The sequence below is a fragment of the Baudoinia panamericana genome (genome assembly GCF_000338955.1).
Source record: "Baudoinia panamericana UAMH 10762 unplaced genomic scaffold BAUCOscaffold_12, whole genome shotgun sequence".
In the NCBI taxonomy this organism is placed as follows: domain Eukaryota; kingdom Fungi; phylum Ascomycota; class Dothideomycetes; order Mycosphaerellales; family Teratosphaeriaceae; genus Baudoinia; species Baudoinia panamericana.
Genome location: NW_006911268.1, coordinates 467495 through 489967, shown reverse-complemented (window position 1 = coordinate 489967; position 22473 = coordinate 467495). Strand labels below are relative to the sequence as shown.

Genomic DNA, 22473 nt, shown 5'->3' with positions numbered 1-22473 from the left:
GCTTGGTCGAGGATGCAGTGGCTGCGGTGGAACGGGAATGCCAAGCACTGGCACCTTCGATTCGATCATCTCTATCGCACAATTTCCAGAGCTGTCGGGAGGCCAAGATGGCGGCCGAAAAGTCCGCCGCTGATCTGGCAGACATCATATTGAATCGGCAGAATGTAGCTCTAGCGCGCAGCCAACGCATCGTGCAGTCATGGCTGCCTCCCAAAACGGAAGGCACGAAGCCTGTCGATGAGTCTCAGATGGACGATGATTTGGAAGGCATGGACGAGCTGTCGGGCATTGGCTCCAAGCGAAAAGCAGAGGATGACGAGATTGGTATACTTGGTGGTCTCAAGAAGCGGAGGCTCGCCACTAATGACAAGCTGATGGAGCAGCTGCTGGGAAGGAAAGCTGCGGCGGAGCGGAGAAAGACGCTCGAAAAGCAGAAAGGCCAGGGCATGGCGAAATACAAACCGTTAGCTACTCAGCCGAAGAAGGAAGAAGGAGCCGCACGCAAGGTGGACGATGACAACGAGGACGAGGACGACAACAGGGGACGGACCGCGAGCTTCAAGTCGCGCAAGCAGAAGTCCTCCGTTGTACAGGCGTTAGTGCAGACGGCGGAACCTGATGCAGGAAGTGAGAGCTTACAGGCACTTGAGGATGAAGAGAAGGATTCTACCGCGCATGCTCCGAGAGTCTTGCCTACCGTGCCCGCCAAGCGGCAGAAGACAGGCAGTTACCTCGATGAATTGCTCAACAAGAGCGCTACAAAGAAGAAGAAGCACAAGAAGAAAAAAGCAGCTCTGGCACCGAGGCAACACGAGTGCTCTGCCTAGTTACACTGTACAGGTTCGCTTGTCACAACGAAAGTATTCGCAGATGTCCATGCTTGCTTCCTCACTCCCTAACGATCAGACTCGCCATGCCCATACCTGTGCCTATACACATGCTCACGACGCCCATTTCGACACCTTGCCTCTCCATCTCCGGCAACAAAGTCGCCAATTGCCGCCCGCCTGTTGCACCCAAAGGGTGGCCCAACGCGATGGCGCCACCCTTCGGGTTGACCTTCTCGATGTCGATACCAAGCTTTCGGACGCAGTAAATGGCTTGTGAGGCGAATGCTTCATTGATCTCCCAAAGCCCAATATCTGATGTCGAGACGCCAGTGTAGTCGAGCAGTTTCGGGATGGCTAATGCTGGGCCAATACCCATCTCGTCTGGTTTGCAGCCGATGACGGACGTGCCGGCCCATTTACCAATAATGCTGTCTGTGAGACCTAGCTGATTCGCGGTCGAGCGGCGCATGAGTAGGGTTGCTGCGGCGCCATCGGACACTTGTGAGCTGTTACCAGCGGTCGCTGTGCCATCTTCCTTGAAAGCAGGCTTCATCTTCGCCAGGCTCTCGGGTGTGCTGGTTGGCCGGATCCCGTCATCTTTCGTTACTGTGATCTCCTCGGTTGTCTCCGGAACTTCGGGGTTCGGGTGCCACCTCGTTGTCACCGGCACAATCTCCTTGTCAAAGAGGCCTTCCTTCTGGGCCTTGGCGGCTTTCTGATGACTCCGCGCCGCGAACTCGTCTTGTTCCTGCCGTCTGACACCGTACCGTTCCGCAACGTTCTCCGCCGTAAGCCCCATGCTCATGATGCAATCTCGCGCGTCCTTCACCGGGCTCTCCTTCAGCTCTTTCCAGAGTTGTGTGGGAATAGCCCGACTGCCGTAATTCCGCGTCATGCTCTCCATGCCGCCTCCGATGCCGACATCGATCTGTCCTACTGCGATCGCATGCGCTATGCTCGTGATTGCGCTTAAGCCGCTCGAACATGCCCTGTTCACTGTCTGGAAAGCAACGGTCTCAGGGTAGCCGACGTGGACGGCGGCCATTCGGCCTGCTTTTGAGCCACCGAGTTCGGAGAGGACATTGCCGATATGGATGTCTTGTATGAGGCTCGGGTCGAGCTTCGGATTAGCTGCCAGTGTCGCTTTTAGGACGTGGGCGAGGAGTTCGTGGTCATATGCATCTTTGAAGCCTCCTTTCTTCGCTCTCGTCACGGGCGTCCGTAGAGCGGAGAGTATGACAATATCTTGCGGTTGCTTGGAAAGGATATTCTTCGCTCCCTTCTGTATGAACCCAGCCATGCCGTCGATCTGATGGCGTTGGATTGGGTGCTTTTAGTAGTGATATGGCGCTCGCTAATCGAACAGTTTGGCGGAGAGGGAAATTTGGCCGGTGATGAAGTACTTGGCAATGAGAAGGGAGACGAAGATCATAGACAGTACTAGCAGTATGTACAAAACAACAGCAAGGAAAGTTGACCTACGCATCTAGAAAACCGACATGCTCGCCACGCCACAAAGCGACTGTAATTCGGATGTCATATTCGGGAGAGAGCTGCATGGCTTGCGGCTCTGCCTGGCTATGTGGAGTGCATGAAGAGCGGAGCTTTTCGGGAGTGCCTTCCGGCAGACAGAAAAGACTTTCGGGACGGCAAAACCATTAGCCGTGTTCGACTTCACTCTTTCGTTTGTAGGAAAGCCATTGGCTTCGCTTCAGCTACGAAAGGCAGTATGGTTCCATTTGCATCGACAATACCTTGACATACACTTCTGCTAGGAAGACTGTTTGAGAATACGTTCCCATAATTATAGCGTGACTTGAGCATGGCATTGTTGCCATACGAGCTTCCTGCTAGTTTACCGTACGAGGAGCATGACTGACTTGCGAGATACACTGGTTGGGATAGTGGAGAAAGATAAAGGAATTGATGTGAGTTGCGTTAGTACTGAAGCAGCTGCTGCTATAGTGACTCTGCATGCCGCGCGTAACCATTGACGCATTCTGCTCTCCATCCGCCCTAGCTTTTTGTGCTCGACCTGTCTGACACCTCCGTGAATGTGATGCGGCCTCGTATATGACCACAGGAAGCCAAGACTCGCGAAATTCCGCTTCGACTTGCTATGCCGACCTGGACTGCGGACCTCGTGAGCCTCACTTCACTGCTTATTGCGTCAAATCTTTCAAGGCCTAGGAGGGCGGACCAGGTTGTCTCGCTTGCTGGATGTGGTGTGTCGAAGACGCAACTGCCACTTGACCTCGTCTTCGAGCTGTGCTTCCAGCCTGTTCTGAGACACCTTAAGCCTGCATGCTTCCATACCGAGTCTGAGGATTGCATCAATGGCCTCACAAACGCGGACGTAGTGTTGACTGGTGAGCACGAAGATGCTATAACCTTGATTCTTGTAATTGGCAAGATCGAGCAGTGTCTCGCGGTAACTTGCATCGTTCGGGCGCAAAGTGTTACCGGTTTTGACCACGACCGCTCGTGTGGCGCTGGTCCGCAGTAGGTGGGCCAAAACCTTGAGGTCCCTAAGGGTCTCAGAGATCTTGTTGCGGATGAGATGCAAACGGACGTCCTTGAAGATTTCGATGCCTTTCCCACACACTGATGCCATGGCCTGCATACTGAGAAGCCACTTGGACAGCGTTATCCGCTCGTTATCGCAACGAAACTCGAAGATGTTGTTGGGGAGGTATGTCTCCATCGCTTCTCGGCGGATTTGGTGGTTGGTATGCATGATACTTGGCACCTTGCACGCGTAGGACCAGTGACCGAAGCGCTGGATGTTTTCAAAGCGAACGGCATACTCGTAGATGTGGTCACGCATCTCTCTAGGCAAGACTAAGATATCGAATAGCTCCATGTTATCTCCGGTCTTTGGCTGTTCCGGCTCGTTGTCCTCAGTCGGTGGATCAGGGAGAGGGTTGGTGGGGGTAGGGCGATGACGGGCCATCAGCGTCCAGAGTTTCCTCTCACGAACGGCTGGCGGCAGCGAGGCAAGGTTCACGGACTGAATATGGTCAAATGAGCGAACCTGGTTGATGGGTTGCAAATGGTCGTTGGAGAGTCCGTGGAGTAGGAGCATGGTGCCTATCGATGGGTCCACCGGCACCCGCTTATGCGACTGGCGATTGATGACCTGCTCGATGTCATGCAGATGCGGCAGCTTAGTGTGATCGATCCGGTGCTGGCCCAGGAGTCGTGGAGGAGCCACCAGACCCTCAAATGTAGACATGTTGCGCTGATTTTGGTTTACAATGTGCGATGCTTCGCTCAAACGTCGAAAGGGAAAGCTCCGAGCTTGTGCAGAAACTTCTGGCAAACGCGCTATTCCTTGTTTGGGGCGGCGTTGACGAGCGTAGAGATGGCGCAAGAGTCAGATTTATGCAGTGGCTGTTCATTGCTGGCACAGAGTCTGTTCAACGCCGTTTGCGGCGGTGTTGGCGGGCGTGTGGAACCCTAGATGCCTCGCGAACGGCGACAGGATGGAGCTACGGTTCTTCCGACCATTAAAAGATGGACTATAACGCTATCGCCACGCTCGCACGCCATCCGTCGAAGCATTCCCAGCAACTCGTGCTGTAGCCGCATTTGCAGCCCAGCACCTCCTTCTTGTTGTAGTCGTGTATTCATTATACGCGCTGTCTACGACCGGCTGGGCTGTGTGACGCTAAATTTACAGATCTCGAGAGCACCATTTCATCTGAGTATTCATTTTCTTCCCTGTGTGCTCGTTGACAGGGTTTTTGCATGGCGGCTGATTCATGCCGCGCTGCGTCAGTACGTGTCTCATGACTAACACAGCAACGAATGCCCATATACAGAATATTGGGGTAGCTGTCGTGCAAGGACAAGACTGAAGAGAGGGTGGCACGTTGCGAAAAACGGGTACAGTACGATGCAAGCTAGTGATACGATGTGTGAACGCGTTGGAACGCACGGTGAGCTGCAGAAGGTAGCAAGCCTTTTACGGTTTGCCACAGACCATGTCGCTTGGCTACGATGATTTGGTCTGCATCGTACACCCCAGTGTGGTTACAACGCACAATAATGGTACGGAGAGATTTACAAATCTGGAATCTCGCGTATACAGATAGCAATATGTAGGGATGCACCCCAAGACTGTTAGGTACAACACGAATCAATAACGCAGCACGATATCCAACCTTCCTCACCATAGTAGCAACGCAGCACGCTTTTCCAACGCGCTCACCGTAATAGCACTGAATCTTCGTTGGAGTTGTGGCACAACCGTTGGCATCGCAGTTACAACATGGTCCATGCAGCCGGCGGACGGCAAGGCGACGACCAAGTAGACGATGTTTACAGCACCAGCGTAGCCTGCCACTTAGGTGACTTGACCCAGTGCCTCGTGTTCATCTTGAAGCGCACAAGGCAAAGGTTCATTCTGGCCGTGAGCTGTTGCCGGCTCCAGCGCTCGCGCACAGCCTTCTTGCCTAGCTTGATCATGGTGTACATGACATCTTGCATGCGATCGTGGTGCTTTTTGCTGAGACGGGTCCACACCAGCTTGCCCCGGTCATTGGATGAGTTGTATACCCACCCCGGGCCGGGCAGGTTGGCCTCAGCCCTCGACACAGCCTTGAACTGCTTGTCGTATAACAGAAGGGCTAGGTTGCGGGTATGGTTCATGTTCTTGATCGATGCCTCATCGAAGTTGAAACTGACCGTGCGGAAAGGCTGCTTTCTTCCCACCCAACTGATCACGCTGCGGATCCACTTGGTTGTGACGGTCAGATTGTCGAGCTGAGTTTCGATAACGAAGTTGTTCAAGGTGAAGAAGTACTTGAACGCCCTCGGAAGAGAAACGGATCTTGCGACACACCCGGAGCAGGCCGGGCTCACTGTAACAAATTCGGCTGGACCAAGCGTGAACGTGTATCACGGCTGGCGCCATGCTCATGTTCGGCTGACCTGGATTGATTGCTGGATCTTTGATAACAGCGAGCTTGTAAATGTAATTGCTGAGCTCTTCTGGAAGGCCGAGGAGGGAGAGACGAGGCGGGAGCGGCGGTGTTGGCGGCGCGTTCAAAGTCTGATGAATCTCACAGTCAGCCAGGCACGGGAAGATTGCTCGTCTCGAACATAACGGAAGCGTGGGAGGCATGTTGAGAAGGGCGAGAAACTCCAGCTCCGTCATCTCCAAGAGCGACTTGCTTTGTTGCTGCGTCGACAGATATGGCAACGACGTGTACGGGTCCTTTCGAAGTCTCACAATCAGCTAAACATAGGAATATTGACCAATTCGAACATACCGAAAGCGTAGGAGGCATATTGAGGAAGCTGAGAAACTCCGGCTCCGTCATCTCCAGGACCGAGATGCTTGGTTGCTGCATTGGCAAGTACGACAGCGGCGCGCACGGGCCCTGTCGAGTCTCATATTCAGCCAAGCACAGGAAGATCACCCGACACGAGCTTACCATAAGCGTAGGCATTGGTTCGAGAAGGGTGCGAAGCTCCGGCTTCAATGGCTCCAACAGCACTGGCGAATACGAGAGGGGCGCGACGAAAGCCTAAGAAGCACAACTGTCAGCCTATAACAAGAGACATCGGACTTGCCGATCATTTCGGACGTACCGCAGGCATAGTCGACATGTAGTTAAGGTTGATTGGTTCCAGGTCCGTCATCTGGGATAGTGGAGTGTTCGCTAGCTGTATAGCTGGGTACGGCAGCGGCGCGCCCTGAGCCTAAGATGCGCAATTATCAGCCAAAGACAAGATCCAGCGGGCCTATTATTTGCTTCGATCGTACCGGAGATGTCGCCATCACGTTGCCCTTGCTGCTTGCCTTCGAGTAGAGCTACCGATCACACGTCGCTGCTCTCTGCTTGTCTTGTTGGGAGGAGACAGCTGGAAGGATATTCTTCGAACGATGTGTGCGGAAATTTTGCGGCGAAGCCAAGGCCGCTTCGAAAGCCGCGAAATACCTCGTAGCATTAAGCCGGTGTAGCAGAAGCAGTTGTAGGGGACCATACACCAGCATCAAGGGTTCGAAGAGTGCTGTTTCTGTTATGCCTTTGAATTCTTCCTCGGTGTAACCAGACCTCATGGCACCACAACTGCATCGAGAGACGCGTGGCTATGGATTGGGTGGACGCTGAATGAGTGGTCGGAAGCCGCGACTCCCTTGTTGCATGCAGTCCGTGGCAAACAACAGGGTTTTCGTTTCAAGCGGATGCGACGTTAAGCTTAGAACTCTCTGCTCTCGCCAATATCGCAAGTCTCAAACAAGTTCTGCTCCAGGCCTTTCCATTTGAGTGCCTGCTTCAACAGCTTAGGAGGATCCAGCACCTCCTCGCTCGTAAGGACCCAAGTGCCCCAGTGGATGCCCATCGCCCGCTCACACTTTGTATCGACGAATATGTTGACAGAATCGTACGGGTTGGCGTGCATGGGCGACATAATGAAGCGCGGGTCATACGCGCCGATGGGAATCAGACCGAGATCAAACGGACCACGATGCTCACCAATTTGCTTGAAAGCTGGACAGTGAGGCAGGTCTGCATACTTCTCGCTGTAATCAAATTCGTCTGGTGGCAACTCTGGAACAGTCCGATAGCCAGTGTCGCCGCCAAACCATACCTTCTTCCCACCGGAAGCGATAGACCACGATGCCCAGAGCGTATGTGCTTTGTCGAAGGCAGTACGAGCGGAGGTATGCTGGCCTGGCAGGCACCCAATGGTGGCCAGGATATCATCAGGTTTGTTGTCGGGGTCGTTATGCTCTGCAGCTGAAAGCTTAAGTTCCTTTTCTTCCCACCAGTCCATCTCCGTGACATTATCATCGCGGAGGCCCATGTGCTTGAACCATGGTTTATTACCAAGTGGAACGAAGATCCTGGCGCTAGGGTGCTGCTCAACAACTGCCTTGAGAGTCGGATGCGACAAGTGGTCGTAGTGATTATGTGATATGACCACAGCATCGATGTACGGGAGATCCTGGATCTGGCACGGCATCTCTGTGTACCTTTTCGGGCCCATAAAGCTCAGGGGCGAGCACCTGGCTGTGAACACTGGATCGAACAGTACTCTCAGACCGCCTGGAAACTCTACGTAATAGCATGCGTGGCCGAGCCATGTTGCTCTTAAGCGGTCTGTCTCTCTGGTGGGCAGAAACTCCGGCTTTCGGATGGGTACCGTCGGTGGTGTAGTGTCCGGATCTTTCCATTTACCGCTCAGCCGCATATATATGATCTTGCGGAACATGTAGAGCGCACTGCGCTCGGCATATGATGGCCATGGGTTGATGTACCCAACGCCTTTCTTATTATGGTGAGCTTTCGAAGCAACATCGGCCGGGGCAGTCTGCGGTGATGTGGGCGATGAAATTACGGCGTGCAGTAAAGGAGCTGTCATCCCGGACCGTAACTGTGCAGAAGTGCGAAGGCTACGTTTGACGGCAGACGCCCCGAATCTCAAGGACAGTGTTGGCTTTGATACCGTTTGTTGTATGTGCTGCAGTTGAAGGCACACTTGCAGACGCATCGAAGATCTAGAAAAGGGACAGTCCTGGCTCTTACAGCGGTGGAAGAACAGCAGTCAACGAAAGTACCTACCTATCTCCGGTTAGCGAAAGCGATGCGAACGCTCAGGTGAGGTCAACGCCAAGGCCGTCGGAGTCGGAGACGGAGACGGAAGAGAAACGCCATAGGCCGTGCTCCTTCCCGCAACATGATCAGAGTACCATCCATTCAGAAGGCGACACGATGAACGTAGAGTAACCAGACGGCCGAGAGCATCGTGGCAGCTATACGAGCGCGAGCAAGCGATGCGAGGCCTGTCTTTAACACCATCAGCTCCCGTAAGCTGCGTTGATTGGCTTCCGCAGCTGCAGAGCTGGCGCCACCGTGCGGCACAGCCATCAATTGCAGCATCGGCATCCTTCGTCAGCTGAGCGCTCATCCTTCGTGCACTTTCCGGATGTTGAGGTAGTGTAGATATAATTCCTACGGCCGTCGGTATCTTATCGTAAACCAGAAGGGCTCGTCGCACGTTCTCAAGCAGGACTCAGCCCAGATGGCGAAGACTGCAGGCGTTTCGAGCCTACAGAGCGGCTATGCATGGCCTCTCGTGTTGTTCTTGCTTGTGTCGTATGTTGGCTACCGCCTCGTGCAGCATGTTCGGCAGCGTTTCCAACACGAACGCTTCAAGAAGGCACACGGCTGCTATGGCCCCTCCTCGGTTATGGCTACGGATTACTTCGGGCTCACGTTCATGTTCCGAGCACTCAGCGCGCACAATAACAAGCGACTCCTAGACTTCTTCAACAGTTTGTTTCGAAAACATGGCAGAACGTTCATGTTTTACACCGCGAGACGCAACGTGATCTTCACCGACGATCCGGAGAACATCAAGGCGCTCTTGGCGACCAAGTTCGATGACTGGTGAGTGTGCTGCGCCGCTTGTACGTTGGAGGCAGAGTTGACGTCGCATCCAAGGGAGAACAAGACACTTCGCCAGGAAGCCTTTGGCTCGCTGCTCGGAGATGGCATTTTCACGACCGACGGTGCTTTCTGGTCCCACAGTCGTGCTATGCTCAGGCCCACCTTTGAGAAATCTCAAATTACTGACCTGGCTCAGTTTGAAGGTCATGTCAACAAGCTGGTGGCTCGCATACCCGCTGACGGCAAGACTGTCGACTTGCAGTATCTTTTCCACTGCCTTACAATAGACTCATCAACCGAGCTACTCTTCGGCAGCAGCACTGACACACTCGGGGAGAAAGACGAAGAAGCCTTAGACTTCGTGAACCATTTTGAGTACGCCATGGTTGATGGGGCTCTCCGCACTCGAGTCGGCAGGTTGTACAAGCTGTGGCGTCATCCTAAAGCTGAAAAGGCCATCAGCGAGAGCCACAAGTTCGTTGACAAGTACGTCGAGCAGGCTATGAAAATCAAGAACTCTACGCTGGGCTCGATCGGTGAGAAAAAGCATCGGCGCGAAGACGGCAAGTTCGTGTTTCTGGATGAACTCGCCAAGCACGAAGAAGTCGACTCCACCCGAGTCCGCGACGAGTGCCTCAACATTCTCCTAGCAGGACGCGACACGACAGCAAGTCTGCTAAGTGAGCTGTGGTTCGTTCTGGCGCGGGAGCCCGAGGTCTATAAGAAGCTACAAGCCGAAGTCGATGAGTTGCATGGTGAGCTACCGACGTACGAGCAGCTGCGGAATATGAAGTATCTCAAGTACTGCGCGCAAGAAAGTGAGGAGTCGCCCCTTTAACCTATGCCAGCTGTGGAAGCTGACCGTTTTCTAGCTCTACGTCTCTACCCTCCAGTCCCAATGCTTCCGAAGCTTGCTATCAAAGATACCATTCTCCCTCACGGCGGTGGCAAAGACGGCACCGAGCCTCTGTTCTGTGCCAAGGGTACGGTCGCATCGTACAATATGTACAGCATGCACCGCGAGCCCAGTATCTTCGGCCAGGATTCTGAATCCTTCAACCCAGATCGGTGGCTTGACCCCGATCTTCGCCCAAGTTGGGGCTTCCTGCCCTTCGGTGGCGGGCCCAGAGTATGCCTTGGGCAGCAGTATGCGTTGACTGAGACGTACTATGTCACCGTTCGCTTGATGCAGAGCTTTAGGCACATCGAAGCAAGGGACAGTGAGCCGTGGAGGGAGAAACTCGCTGTGACTCTGTGTAGCTGGAACGGGGTGAAGGTTGGTATGTATGTTACGTGAAACCCAGCGGCCGGTGATACCTCGCTCGATGCTGTAATGATAGCGTAGCTTTTAACGATGGCGCTTTCTGGACTAAGGACTGTAGGGAGCCTCTGCACTCGCTTCACACTAAGAGAGCACACGCCGCCTTTGCAGACCGGTTACAGCTTGAACATACGAATACAGGTGACTTGCAGCAGGTAGGGATATGCTTGTTACTGACAGGGTTAACGGACTTGAAGTCACGATTGAACCGCTCTGCTGAATCTTGCACCTTTTCCATTACATCTGACTTTCACTATGACGCTAAAGTAACTCGCAGATGCTCCGGTCAAACAGCTATGTGGCTACCAAGAATGAACGATGATAGACTTCCAAGAACCAGCCTTTCCAAACCTCAGAATTCCGCAAACCCAAGACCGATGGCTCCTACAGCGACGCCAACCGCTGCCAGACCGCTCAAACCAGTTACACGGTCTGCCGCACCTATGTATGTCCCATTTGTCGGCTTCGCCGTGGAGCTATGCGTGGTCGTGGTGGTGGTTGTGCTGTTCTGCATTTCCATAGCACTTGTTATTGTGGTAGTATACAACGAGCTTGTATCCGTCACGAGGGATCCTGTTGGCGTCGGTGCGGCGGCTTCCGTGGTAATGTCACTCGGCATGCTCGCCACTGTCAGCGCGCCGGCTGTCCCTGAAACTTGACTTGTGGCTGTCACTGCGACCTCCGTGGTGGCTGTCACACTCGCCAGAGCCGCCGACGCTCCGGCTCCAGACGCGGAGCCCGCGGCGGTTCCGCAATAAGTGGAAGCAAAAGCGACAACTGCGGCCTGGTCTGCCGGCGAACATGCGCTCTGGATTGCGGCGGTTAGAGACGAGATTACGGTCGGCTTGAAGCAAATGCACTGGGCATCGGACGCGGCGCAGCCGGAAGCTTGGATTGCCGCGAGGAGGGCTGGCTCGGCGCATGCTGGAAGGGCAGCTGGAAGTACCGTGGAGGCGGCAACGCTGCGGAGGGTGACCGCTGCTGGTGAGGCGAAGACTCGTACGGCAGTGAGCACGAATGCTGCGATGAAGAGCTGCATCACGGATGTGGTGTTGTTTGGTGGAGGTCAACTATGCTAACGCTGCCAGAGGAAGTACGGTAGTGATGCAGTGTGAGATAGACGAGAGAAGGGAAGAGAAACAAGTCGGAGAACCTGACTTACTGGTCATTGCATGCTTGCGAGAGTCGTCTCGACAACGCATGCGTCCTCTCAAGATGCGACATGCTGTGCCATTCGTCTGGTCTAATGCAGGATCTGCCTTCCAGCGCTGTTCAAGGCCGGGCGCTCCAGCAACGTCGACATTCCTGCCGCATTCAGATCTGGAATGTGACACCATGGCACGGGCCGCCCTTCGCGGAGGCTGGGAGCGTTCATTGTTCGCAAGCAAGGCCTACAGCTATTACTGGTTGCAACAAAGGTAGCAGAGGACTCCGCAAGTACGACAGCCTGTATGACGCCACTATTTCTCGAACAAAGGATTTCAGGGCAGCCACTTGCGACAACGACGGCAATGGCTTGCTGTGCTATCCGTAGTGATGGAACGGCGAGGCAAAGAAGGACACACGTATTGCCACGGAGCACAATCTACTCAGCAAGACGCCTGATCTTCGCAGACGCACTATAGCTTCTATTGCATATGCGACGCTACCATTTCTGGGTACGGAAAGCATCTGCGGCTGGACCACCATCGAGCAAGGTGGAATGCGCTGACGGAATCTTACCTAGACTTACAATGTCTCTCCCTCCGGGTACGGACATAGATATCCGCCTTGGTCACTCACGTAGGAGATCAACCCAACTACCTCCTTCACAACATGACCATGTCCACAGACGCCTTCCACGGCTCTTCAGTGGACATATACCGGGCAGTAACGAAGATGGCGGAGACGAATCTTCAGACGATGGATCGCAAAGCGAGGCTATTGAGCTGAGAGACAACTTCCTCGGCAGAGTTCATAGTTACTCGAAGCTTATGCATAACCACACCAGGCTTCAACTCGAGTCACCGACAGGAGGAACGCTCCCCAGTTATACGAAGACGATGCATGCTTTCACCCTCAACCAGCTCAATCACCACAGAGTGACAACGACAACGAAAAGCTTGACCGCAAGTCCTTGGTTGGGAAGCGAAAGCAGGCAATCTGCGTTACCCAGCAATGTTTGTCTGTGTTTGAGTAAGCTCAGCCTGGGTGAAGTTCCACGCGGTCCATCAAACACGCCGGAGCACGGGCTAAAGAGTTTCGAGGGCCTTATGGTGAACAGGCGGAGCGTGACTGAACCGGCACCGAGAGGGTTCGCTGTAGTTGTACAGACTCGTGATTTTGCGCTGGTATGATTAGGTATTTGCATTCGACAGGTGGGCTAGTCTAGCTGCCTGAGGGCTTCTCATCTACTTTGTGTAATGATGACCGTGCCATAACTCAATTCGTAAGACCTACTCAGCCTTATGTCCTCTCTGCCTCAGATTCTCCTCGATGACCTGCATCATTTGATTACCCACTTTGTTTGCCTCCTCAAACCTCGGCTCAAAATACCTCTGAATCTTCTCAAACCGCAACCGGTAGGCGTCCATGTACCCTAAGTCAACACACTCACTCCAACCGCGTGCGGCATGCGCAAATTCGAAGTCGTCTGCGCGGAACGATGTATCTTCCAAAGCCGTCTCAATACATTCGTCAAGCAGATCCTTATTGCGGAAAACGTACTCCGTAATTCCAAGCCAGAGACGGAACAAGGGCGTCGAGCAAATCATGTGATCGTAAGGGTTGATGTTCAGCTGCGACCAGCAGTCCACCATGGCCAGAAGCGAAAGGTGATTATTGCGGACACGCTGCGTGGGTTGCGTGCGCAGACTGTAGCGCTCAAGGAGGTCATCTTGCAGCAGAAGCTCCTCGCCGTCTTTGAGTGCTTTGCCGAAGACAGCGGCTCGTGCGGCATAGACGCGCTCGACGAGCTCCTGTCGCTGTCGACCAATCATCAATGTGAAGAGCGCCGTTACGGATTCGGCATACTGTCGGATTTGTTGCTTGGCAGCCGGGTTGAGGATGGCTAAGCCGGCGTAGACGTGCCATTTATTGCTGTATATACGCATCATTAGGTTGATTTTGACGTTTTCAATCCCGCCAACGTAGCGGGGCAGCTCCCAGGGAAATTGATTGTTGGCCTGCCATGCAACACCCATGCTCAGGAAGGCCGCATGAGTGACGGCTTGCGTGTCCGCTGTGATGCGGTCGTGAGCCTCTGCTGATAAGTGTACGGTCCGGGACTTGAAGCATGAGAGTATGCGTTCGACCAACGCTACCGCCTTCGACCCTTCGGAGGTGCGGTGGTTGATGATCACAAGTGGCTGGCCTTTTGGGTCAACGCCAGGCCCATGTAGCGAATGACATGATACGATCTCCGTGTCACTCGGCAGATGCCTCTCGAAAGCTGCAATCTCTGGTGCTTTTGTCGATATTTGTCCGCCGACAACGGCACCAATCTTGGTGGACGGACCGTAAGCGGCGACAACAGCATCAATGTTCTTCGCTTCGACAGCATACATAATCCAATCTGAACTACGAGATACGAGATGTCCGCTGTCAAGAATGGAGACGTTACTCTGCCTACCTTTCAGCACGCGCGTCTACAGCAGGCTTGATTATGACACGGGCCTACATTGTCCGCGTACTCGGCTCTGAGCGCCTCAAGCTTATCGGGAACGTCGCAAGCATGTACTCTGACAGCACGTCAGTGTCGGACAAAGGGCTTGACCTGCAACACAATCAGTATTTGCTCCAGAACGTCAAGGGCAAGTACGAATAGTAGCGGGGGATGCGTGTCAGACAAAATTAATTAGGTAGCTGAGATTTTACATCAGTGACAGCCGCTCGGTCAACCGCTTCGAGATGATGCAGCTGGTGCCAAGACGGCCATACTCGAGCCAAATGCACTCAAGTCATCAGTGCAGCGAGGGAGGAGAAGGTGGCGGTGGGTTCGTACGTACCGTATTGCAGGCTCAAAGGTGAGCGCCTCCCGTAATCTCCTCGGACTCACCTCCATCCAGCCTGACTGATCCTTCTCGCGTACATCCTCCCCATGTCGCCCATGCCGATAATGCCAACTACTGCGTCACACATGGTCGATGTCTGACCAGCTCTGAAGCATGCGTGAGATACGAGCTCCCAAGGAGCACTAACTCCGGGTCTGCTGTCAGTCTCTAGGAGGTTCGCACTTCCTGTGAGTCACACATGACTGCTAGTCTGCGGTGCCATCGAGGATAAAGTTGACGAATGTCGCGAAAATTGGATGCTTCAAGCGAACACGCTCGGACCATACACCCGGCCTTGGCGAAACATTTCGCCGACGAACTTTCAGCCCACACTGAATTTGTTCGCTCGAGATCAACGACACGAGAGCCGACATCCAGTAATCTCTGATAATACAGCAGTCATGGCACCCAAGAGGAAGGTCGAGCGTGGTGCGCAAGAGAACGTTCAATTGGGCCCGCAGGCACGCGAAGGTGCGCCCTCCATCACAACTACCAGTCACTCACGAGCATCAACTGACTAGAACCATACAGGCGAGCTCGTCTTCGGTGTCGCACGTATCTTCGCCTCCTTCAACGACACCTTCGTTCACGTCACCGACCTATCGTACGTCTAAACTCCTCCCAATGAGCCAGCAACAGTCGGGCTTGGCAGGCGATGAGAGATATACATGGCTGCATATGGTTCATAGGCTAACCTGGGTGATTGCCAGTGGCCGCGAAACCATCAGCCGTGTGACTGGTGGTATGAAGGTCAAGGCCGACCGTGACGAGTCCTCTCCATATGCTGCCATGTTGGCGGCGCAGGATGTGGCTCAGCGCTGCAAGGAACTCGGTATCACGGCGCTGCATGTCAAGATTAGGGCTACAGGTGGTATGTATCAAGCGTCGTTTTTGTGCAACCCAATCTCAAATGCTGACATTGTGGCAAGGCAACGGCACCAAGACTCCAGGTCCAGGCGCACAGTCTGCTCTGCGCGCATTGGCTCGTTCCGGCATGAAGATCGGCCGTATCGAGGACGTGACGCCGACTCCTTCCGACAGCACGAGGAGAAAGGGCGGTCGTCGTGGTCGTCGTCTGTGAGCGCTTCGTCGCAAACTGGGCGTTCCTGCTGGGATTGCATGGACGGTGGTGATGGTGATGACTCTGTCGCGGAGAACGGCAACCCTTGCCTGGTCTCCATTGCGCTTTCGCTAGCTGCTCTATAGCTGCATCAATACGTATTAACATCAGTAATATCGTGCCACATCATGCCCTATTTCGTCAGAGCCCGTGTCTGATACTGTGGTGAAGCATATATAATTCGCCGAAACTCCACGCTAACAACGAACGCCCTTCCCTGGGGTTGAGTCTTCACGACTTTACATCGTTTAACAGCCGAGCCGCAACGACGTAGATGAAGATGACACCAGCTAGCACCTTACCCCAATTCCGCCCTAACCACCCATGGCCTGCTTGCCGTGCCGCCTGCCCGCCACCTACCACCGCGGCACCCAGACCTGCTTGACCGGTACTCGCTCTCTGCCGCAATGCAGCGGTCGTCTCCGGCGCACAATGAGATGCAGGCTTTGTCACTAAACTCTGGCCCGTTTGCGGATCGATCCTATTCTCCTCAATCCACTTCCAATTCGCAGCGTCCTCCTCCGCCCACTGCTCTCTAAACCTCTTCCCACCATCCCCAGCCTTGATAGCCCCAAATCCTCTACTATTACTCCCCTGAGTCTGCGCCTGCCCGCTCAACGTCCGGTTCGTACTCCCACCACCCGTACTATTCCACCACCTCGTTCGTGCCGCAAACTCCTTTCTCTGCGCTTCCGTTGCCGAAACAGATCCCGTCGTCATTTCCTCGCTTGTCATGAAGCTCAGCACACCTAGCAAGATCGTCGAGACTTCCCACGCCGGATTGAAACTTTTCGGGTGGAAGTCGGAGATGCTAAGGCAGAGGCGCTCGCTACAGCGGAAGCGGCCGCTGGGAGTGTGCATGCGGATTGCGGGAGGGGCGAAGGGGTAGTCAGAGGGAAAGGTGAGGGTGCCCCAGTACTGGCCGTTGTGGTAGGGCGTATTGGGTGGGCCGGTGAGGATGTAGTGCCATTCGAGGATGTTGGATTCGGAAGGGTGGGCGGTAATGTACTCGACTGGATTGGCAGCGAGGGTTGCGTATTCTTTCGCCAAGCGTTTGTGGGCGGCTTTGGTAGCCATAGCTGTTATACACTATAACGAGTGACTGTTAGAAGCGAGCGCTATGTGAGAATGATGGTGGGCTCGCCCGCAAGTTTGTGCAACGTGTTACAAGTACAGCGCAGAGACCTCGGATGCGGATGGCGTTTGGCTCCTGTGACTGGTCTTGCGGAAATGGTTATATGTGCATGTAAAGTGGTTATGTGGCGCTGAGCGGTTGATGGATCTGCGTGCCTTCTTCAAGCGGCAAGCGTTCCGTAGTGCAGCGGAGTCCTCTACATTGTCACATGATTTTGGGAACATCTTGGACGCCAAAGCACATTGGACGATCGCTTAGAACAACTTTCGGTTTCAGTCAAGGCAATATGAGCAACGTCACCATCAGCGGTAATGTGCATAGACTTTCCGGTTCATGCTACATGGTACCTTTCCCGTCGCATCTCCGTCCGCCGGCTATGCTCTGCAGCTGTTCAATGTGTACACCAAGCTGTGATCAACTACCTTCTCGCCTGTGCTCGGCAGTTGCTCTATGACTGCTCGGTGTCCAGTCGACCATAGATCATGTACCAGCGCTAAGCCGTAACAGGATGCAGACTTTCATGCTTGCTGTCTGTCAGCCTGATGCCGACATCGACTCTGCTGTACAGTGTCATTGAAGAGTGTTTGAGACTACTCGCGCCGGAATGTCAGTGGGTGGGACGTCAAGGCTTGTCACTCCATTCCAGCTTCACACCGTCCTGCGGTCTGACATTACTCGAACAATGCTGCCTGGTCCCACCATCTCCACAAGCTGTACCAAGTGAACAGTTAGCTTTAGCGTTCATTAGGCGCACCTGTTGCGGAAGGGACAGCTCCTCAACGCACCTTTTCATGCCAGCTTAGAAACACACTCATAGCCTGGCCCCCTCCTTCCGCCGCGCCAAAGCTCCGCCCTCCCGCCTGCGAGAAGCCAGTAGCTTGCGGTGTCATGCTCCGGCCATGTACCGAGTTGTTTGTTGTATGCGATGTTCCTTGTGCCATACCCTTGTACAAGTACTTCATCAGGGTGTCACACAGCTCGCTGCCACCTTCTGATTGATACATCCGTTGCAAGAGAGGCGTCATCTCGGTCTGCCGTATCTGCCCCAAGACCTCGGTCACGGTCGAGAGATGTATTTGCTTCCCTTGGTCATCCGCTCCGTAGGGCGCATTCTCCAACGCCCCCCTCAACGCGCCTTCCGCATCGCCGCCTCGGACAAGCTGTCGTATCTGTCCTGACAGTGTTTGTACGTCGGATGTCGAGACTGGTTGTACCGCTGGCGTTAGGGTCGTGAGGTCGAAGTTGTACGCTGACTCTGGATCGAGCGCATCGATGTTGATCGTTCGCCAGTTGATGTTCGACATTGCTCCGTCCTTGTCGCCGATATGCTCGACACAATCTCCAAGCGTAATACTCCTTCCCGGTCCCCGCAGTGGTGCGACTCAGATCTGCGTCAATGCGTCCAGCCACACAAGCGATCCACCTCGTGCCTGCCGATGCAGATGTGGAGTGAATGATGCGAGCAAGCACTATTTCGCCAGCGGTCCAGCATTCCGGGCTAGGGGGATCTGGAAAGCTCGAACCCTAGTGGACGGTGATTGGATCTGGACGATCGTAGCACGCGACCGACGCGCAGGGCGCACGAAACAAGCGATCCGTCGTCGCGCATTGCATTGCAGCCGCGCACGCATATCCAACCTTATCTACAATCGCGGCATGCTTTTGGTGAGCATGCCCCTGAGTTCATGATGCTGGCAACCGCACAACATCCGTCGCTATACGTAAGTTCGAAGAACATTGAAGTGGCATCAGTCGCTTTCACGCTTGGCGCAGTGGGTACGCTGGCGGCGATGGACAAGGTTGGCAACCAGGACGGGACGACACAGGACTCTGGTTCAGGAGGCTCTGCGTATTCGGACCTGAGCGCACTGGAGAACGAAACTGATGAATTCGGCCGAAGAATACTGCAGCATCAACGGGACTTGCAGCGCCTTAACAATGCGATCAAGCCTGGGCAGCGAGCATTCAGACACGCCCGACCGAGACCGCGGAGACTAGCGGAGCGTCTCGATACTGACGAACTGGCAAACCATGTGCAGACTGCGCAGAGCAAAGACAGAGCTCGAAGCGCGGGCAGCGAGGAGCTGGAGCCCCCGCTGAACGTTCCTAGACAGTGGGGTAGGAGAGCTAGAAAGCGACCGGAGTGGCTCAGAGAGAAGGATGCAACGGCCGACGAGGACGGTCTAGCAGCCAACGGGCAAGCTGCACCAGATGCGCGACAGGCGGACGATGATGCGATTTTTCCGCACAGGACAGCGTACACCGGAGATGAAGATTGGGATGCTCTCGCAGACGAGCCGACTGCCTCACTCGAGGACACGCCGCCGTCAATGCGTCGACGCAGGCCGGGGTTAACGCCAACGTCGATGGGACATATGAACACGACACTCAACAGCGATTTCGGCATTGACGACCATGACTTCTCCAGCGCGTCGCTACTCGCCTCTACACCCGCTGTGAATCAACGAGACCGCAAGGTCGACGAGCTGACTCGTAAAGAGATTGAGTCCATCGAGCGTCGTGGTGTCGCAAAGCGCACGCTGGAGCAAATTCTCGAGCAGTCAGCGGTTAAGTCAACAGAGAAGAGGCCTGTGACCGCGCCCTCTCGTGATACTGCACCTCAGCCTAGACGACGACGTAGCCTGATCGCTAACAAGGAGAACATGCCACCCAACGGCGACGTGAATGGCACGTTCAAGGGCGCCGAAACGGTGGGTCTGGTGAATCGCACAGCGGAAGCTGTGAATGTGCAACGACCTCCGCACAAGCGGAACGACTCGTACAACTTGCTTAAGAGACTTGCGCGCGTGTCGAGCTTGTCGCCGAGTCCGGCGAAGCCAAAGGCGGGCGGTGAGCAGGCACCAAGCGCAGACACACGGATGACGAAGAGTACGCCGGAGCTGCCTGCTAAGCCATTCACCTCTGCACAAGATCAACTTGTGGACCTTACTTCACGAAATACTCAGACACTTACAAGGGACGAAGTGCAAGAACTGAGTTCTGCACCAAACGGAAAGCACGAGCCGGCAGCTATGGCGGCGGAAGAGGGTGCGGATGAAATGCCGGAAGGCGAATTGGTAACGCCTGACATCGATGTCACCCCTGCACACGATTATTCAACGCACGACGCGAAAACGCCAGTGGTCACGGGCGCCTGGATTGATACGCCTAAGCCTTTGCCTGATGTGCGGCCGCTGCTGAAGGCTACAGACTCGACCATCATCCGAGCATTCGGCACTCCATCCGGAGCAGCTGCACTCGGTCTAGACGAAGACCCCCTTCCAGAAAATCTCAGACGCGAGTTCAGCGAGCCGATGCACGCGAAGTCGGCGCTCGCGGACGTGCTCAAAGAAGTGAAAGCGCAGAATGATGCGCAATTCGGCGAGACAACCATCCAATCACTCGAGAACATCATCAACCCAAGTGCGGACCCCACCGACCCAACGATGATTACCGACATCACAGAAGCGGTGGACGCCGTGCTCCACGCTGCCGACAGTAAGGCGCCAGCCACTCAAGCAGAGAAAGATCGTCGGCAGGAGCAACTTGCCATTGAGGCAATGAACAAGCATCTTCGCGCAGCACGTACCAGCATCAAGGACGCTGACAATGGCCTGCGCCGTGTTGAGAACAAAATCGACGTCGCGCAGTCTGCCGACGTCCAAGTCTCGACTCCCACTTTTAAAAGAACCATGACGAACGGAAAGCACGGCAAGGCCATCTGTCCGACCTGCGGCGGCAAATATCACACCTCCGTCTGGGCCGCTCTCTGGTCCGAGTTCCAGGAATGTTTCTACACCTGGGATCGTTCCCTACCGTACCGCGTGCGGTTGACCCGGCTTGGCATTGCCGTCGTCCTCTTCCTGCTCTGGTACACCATCGAAAGCGTGCTTTGCCACTACTATTGCTGGCACATGTATGCCGAGTCCATGATTGGCTTCGGTGTTGACCCGGATGCACCTATGTTCCCCTTCGTGATTCCAACGCTCTTGCTCCGACCATTCGAACCGATGTGGCGACCGGTCTGGGAGGCTTTGGCGTGGTGTTTTGGTGTGGCATTCCATTACGCTTTTGGGGACTCTACGTATATGGACACTCATCCTTGGAATGACCTTGACTTGTATGATCTTGATGGTGACATGGAGATTGCGGGAAACACATTGCAATATGGGCGAGGTTGGGCGCAAACTGCGACGGCGTCACTGGTTTCCGAGAGTACACGGGTATTGAGAAGTGCGGTGACTGCAGTGGATGAGGTGGGGAGTATGTGGGATGATGCTGTATTGGGTTAAAAGAAGAATAACGGTCGCTGCTTGTATAACGAGGACAGTCTTGCAGATCCCAGGCGATAATCACTGGTCTTACGTGCATTGCTTACGCTTCATTTGTAGATATCTGAAGTCAAGCGGAACGGATGATCGTCATACGAACAATGTGCGCCTGCTACAGCGCCCACCGATGCGTAGGGGCAGGTACTCTATCAAGCCGTTTCCCCTTTGGAAGCAGTCCCCTCCTGCCTCCGACCCACTTGACACAAACAGAACATAGCTCAAGCGAACATGGATACCACGAAAGCGAGTGACGGCTGCTACAGTCAGGCTTGTAGCAGGTCATTAGCACCGACCCGTCCTTCCTCATCGTCATCGCTTCAACAATCCTCACATTCACTCCAAGCAGAACATACAACCGTATCCGACCGTGCAAGACCTACGCAGACTTTCAAAGTCACCGCCAATATTACACTGAACGTCCTAGGCGCCCGACACCGATACCTTGGCGCACACCTTCCGAACATGCCACCCGCGGACGTCTTTGAAAACAGACTCGAGCGTGGCTATGACGGCGCCAGCTCGCCACCTGTAAGATCATTCATCGCGTATGGCACTAGTAGTGCCAACGCGGCGGTGGGCACGAGCAACGATGTCAAACACAACGACGCCAGACGAGCTGCTGCCGCTGCCGGCTATGCAACCTCCGCGAACAGCGGCGCCATCCCGAATGGTGCCATCGTTGCGCTTCTGCCAGCCGCCAACGAGGACGACTACGACATGCGAGAGGTGGCAGAGTGGCGATCGCAAGAGAACCGTGTCTATCCCAACCACTTCTGCGCTTGGAACTGTTGCTACACACTACCCCCGGAAGTGTCAGATCACAGAACTTGGCGTTCGAATGCTCGTCAAGCAAATGCTTCCCTCAAGCAGCGAAGGGGGCCATCACTTCGACTTCAGTTCCAGAGTCCGCTGCATACGGCGCAGATCGACCACTTGCCAGTCTGCCACGAGCGGTGCTGGCAGGCTGAACTAGCACGTCTGATGCGCGAGAGTGGTGGTAAAGTCGATTGTGCGAGCTTGCCCCTATGCCATCGCACGTGTTACCTCCAGAAGATCTTTAGGGAGCAGCATGACGGATCGTTTAAAGAAGTTGTGCCCTGGGCGAGATCCTTGAAGGAAAGGTGTCGGTGGCACAAGTTTCAGCATTGGGCCACGAGAGAGATCGCAAGTCACGGAGGGTGCTGATGATGCATTTCACGTAACGTACAGTAGCGGACGACGAGCAGCTGAATCTGACCTAAGGAGTGCCTAAATGATTAAGCGTCCATCAATGCTTTGTAAACATTGATTGAGCGACGTG

At 54.5% G+C, this 22473-nt stretch overlaps 14 protein-coding genes across 14 annotated transcripts; 5 read left to right on the top strand and 9 right to left on the bottom strand.

The window, feature by feature from the left end:
* Nucleotides 1–107: 107 nt before the first annotated feature.
* BAUCODRAFT_151186 (uncharacterized protein) lies at nt 108–827 on the top strand (the record flags this gene model as incomplete). Its single annotated transcript, XM_007681920.1, has 1 exon — nt 108–827. One exon carries the CDS (start codon nt 108–110, stop codon nt 825–827), a length of 720 nt encoding a protein of 239 aa, XP_007680110.1.
* On the bottom strand, nt 815–2219 carry BAUCODRAFT_262728 (uncharacterized protein). Its single transcript, XM_007681919.1, has one exon. The coding sequence runs from the start codon at nt 2128–2130 to the stop codon at nt 889–891; it is 1242 nt and encodes a 413-aa protein (XP_007680109.1). The 5' UTR covers nt 2131–2219; the 3' UTR covers nt 815–888.
* A 500-nt stretch (nt 2220–2719) lies between these two features.
* BAUCODRAFT_37694 (uncharacterized protein) lies at nt 2720–4551 on the bottom strand. Its single transcript, XM_007681616.1, has one exon. It carries the CDS (start codon nt 4063–4065, stop codon nt 3010–3012), a length of 1056 nt encoding a protein of 351 aa, XP_007679806.1. The 5' UTR covers nt 4066–4551; the 3' UTR covers nt 2720–3009.
* Nucleotides 4552–5153: 602 nt separating this feature from the next.
* BAUCODRAFT_125750 (uncharacterized protein) lies at nt 5154–5483 on the bottom strand (the record flags this gene model as incomplete). Its single annotated transcript, XM_007681918.1, has 1 exon — nt 5154–5483. One exon carries the CDS (start codon nt 5481–5483, stop codon nt 5154–5156), a length of 330 nt encoding a protein of 109 aa, XP_007680108.1.
* A 268-nt stretch (nt 5484–5751) lies between these two features.
* Nucleotides 5752–6964, bottom strand: BAUCODRAFT_261947 (uncharacterized protein). The gene is made up of 5 exons (XM_007681917.1): nt 6769–6964; nt 6272–6364; nt 6107–6181; nt 5942–6051; nt 5752–5886 (listed from the first exon to the last, which is right to left on the bottom strand). The coding sequence occupies exons 1-5, from the start codon at nt 6898–6900 to the stop codon at nt 5880–5882; spliced, it is 417 nt and encodes a 138-aa protein (XP_007680107.1). The 5' UTR covers nt 6901–6964; the 3' UTR covers nt 5752–5879.
* Nucleotides 6965–7040: 76 nt separating this feature from the next.
* Nucleotides 7041–8207, bottom strand: BAUCODRAFT_76981 (uncharacterized protein; the record flags this gene model as incomplete). The annotated part of the gene is made up of 1 exon (XM_007681746.1): nt 7041–8207. One exon carries the CDS (start codon nt 8205–8207, stop codon nt 7041–7043), a length of 1167 nt encoding a protein of 388 aa, XP_007679936.1.
* A 660-nt stretch (nt 8208–8867) lies between these two features.
* On the top strand, nt 8868–10532 carry BAUCODRAFT_151181 (uncharacterized protein; the record flags this gene model as incomplete). The annotated part of the gene is made up of 3 exons (XM_007681916.1): nt 8868–9235; nt 9290–10053; nt 10108–10532. The coding sequence occupies 3 exons, from the start codon at nt 8868–8870 to the stop codon at nt 10530–10532; spliced, it is 1557 nt and encodes a 518-aa protein (XP_007680106.1).
* A 376-nt stretch (nt 10533–10908) lies between these two features.
* Nucleotides 10909–11896, bottom strand: BAUCODRAFT_159522 (uncharacterized protein; the record flags this gene model as incomplete). Its single annotated transcript, XM_007681915.1, has 1 exon — nt 10909–11896. The coding sequence occupies exon 1, from the start codon at nt 11593–11595 to the stop codon at nt 10909–10911; it is 687 nt and encodes a 228-aa protein (XP_007680105.1). The 5' UTR covers nt 11596–11896.
* A 393-nt stretch (nt 11897–12289) lies between these two features.
* BAUCODRAFT_125747 (uncharacterized protein) lies at nt 12290–12892 on the top strand (the record flags this gene model as incomplete). Its single annotated transcript, XM_007681914.1, has 1 exon — nt 12290–12892. One exon carries the CDS (start codon nt 12290–12292, stop codon nt 12890–12892), a length of 603 nt encoding a protein of 200 aa, XP_007680104.1.
* Nucleotides 12863–14807, bottom strand: BAUCODRAFT_37685 (uncharacterized protein). Its single transcript, XM_007681615.1, has 3 exons — nt 14593–14807; nt 14215–14275; nt 12863–14158 (listed from the first exon to the last, which is right to left on the bottom strand). Exons 1-3 carry the CDS (start codon nt 14673–14675, stop codon nt 12992–12994), a joined length of 1311 nt encoding a protein of 436 aa, XP_007679805.1. The 5' UTR covers nt 14676–14807; the 3' UTR covers nt 12863–12991.
* Nucleotides 14808–15526: 719 nt separating this feature from the next.
* On the bottom strand, nt 15527–16994 carry BAUCODRAFT_37681 (uncharacterized protein). The gene has a single exon (XM_007681614.1). The coding sequence runs from the start codon at nt 16782–16784 to the stop codon at nt 15939–15941; it is 846 nt and encodes a 281-aa protein (XP_007679804.1). The 5' UTR covers nt 16785–16994; the 3' UTR covers nt 15527–15938.
* A 113-nt stretch (nt 16995–17107) lies between these two features.
* On the bottom strand, nt 17108–18374 carry BAUCODRAFT_37679 (uncharacterized protein). The gene is made up of 2 exons (XM_007681613.1): nt 17628–18374; nt 17108–17553 (listed from the first exon to the last, which is right to left on the bottom strand). The coding sequence occupies exons 1-2, from the start codon at nt 18144–18146 to the stop codon at nt 17491–17493; spliced, it is 582 nt and encodes a 193-aa protein (XP_007679803.1). The 5' UTR covers nt 18147–18374; the 3' UTR covers nt 17108–17490.
* A 156-nt stretch (nt 18375–18530) lies between these two features.
* On the top strand, nt 18531–21134 carry BAUCODRAFT_27110 (uncharacterized protein; the record flags this gene model as incomplete). Its single annotated transcript, XM_007681559.1, has 1 exon — nt 18531–21134. One exon carries the CDS (start codon nt 18531–18533, stop codon nt 21132–21134), a length of 2604 nt encoding a protein of 867 aa, XP_007679749.1.
* A 133-nt stretch (nt 21135–21267) lies between these two features.
* On the top strand, nt 21268–22439 carry BAUCODRAFT_261825 (uncharacterized protein). The gene has a single exon (XM_007681913.1). It carries the CDS (start codon nt 21402–21404, stop codon nt 22356–22358), a length of 957 nt encoding a protein of 318 aa, XP_007680103.1. The 5' UTR covers nt 21268–21401; the 3' UTR covers nt 22359–22439.
* The last annotated feature ends 34 nt before the right edge of the window (nt 22440–22473 follow it).

What these genes read in the sequence shown, in the direction of transcription:
- BAUCODRAFT_262728 (XM_007681919.1), bottom strand. Translation starts at nt 2,130, where the DNA reads ATGGCTGGGTTCATACAGAAGGGAGCGAAGAATATCCTTTCCAAGCAA.
- BAUCODRAFT_37694 (XM_007681616.1), bottom strand. Translation starts at nt 4,065, where the DNA reads ATGTCTACATTTGAGGGTCTGGTGGCTCCTCCACGACTCCTGGGCCAG.
- BAUCODRAFT_261947 (XM_007681917.1), bottom strand. Translation starts at nt 6,900, where the DNA reads ATGAGGTCTGGTTACACCGAGGAAGAATTCAAAGGCATAACAGAAACA. An exon ending in AACCAATGCCTACGCTTATG is followed by an intron (nt 6,182 to 6,271) that starts GTAAGCTCGTGT and finishes TTGCCAATGCAG; the next exon opens with CAACCAAGCATCTCGGTCCT. An exon ending in ATATGCCTCCTACGCTTTCG is followed by an intron (nt 6,052 to 6,106) that starts GTATGTTCGAAT and finishes AGACTTCGAAAG; the next exon opens with GACCCGTACACGTCGTTGCC.
- BAUCODRAFT_37685 (XM_007681615.1), bottom strand. Translation starts at nt 14,675, where the DNA reads ATGTGTGACGCAGTAGTTGGCATTATCGGCATGGGCGACATGGGGAGG. An exon ending in ATCAGTCAGGCTGGATGGAG is followed by an intron (nt 14,276 to 14,592) that starts GTGAGTCCGAGG and finishes ACGTGCTGTCAG; the next exon opens with AGTACATGCTTGCGACGTTC. An exon ending in GAGCCGAGTACGCGGACAAT is followed by an intron (nt 14,159 to 14,214) that starts GTAGGCCCGTGT and finishes AAAGGTAGGCAG; the next exon opens with AGTAACGTCTCCATTCTTGA.
- BAUCODRAFT_37681 (XM_007681614.1), bottom strand. Translation starts at nt 16,784, where the DNA reads ATGGCTACCAAAGCCGCCCACAAACGCTTGGCGAAAGAATACGCAACC.
- BAUCODRAFT_37679 (XM_007681613.1), bottom strand. Translation starts at nt 18,146, where the DNA reads ATGTCGAACATCAACTGGCGAACGATCAACATCGATGCGCTCGATCCA. An exon ending in TTCTAAGCTGGCATGAAAAG is followed by an intron (nt 17,554 to 17,627) that starts GTGCGTTGAGGA and finishes CACTTGGTACAG; the next exon opens with CTTGTGGAGATGGTGGGACC.
- BAUCODRAFT_261825 (XM_007681913.1), top strand. Translation starts at nt 21,402, where the DNA reads ATGGATACCACGAAAGCGAGTGACGGCTGCTACAGTCAGGCTTGTAGC.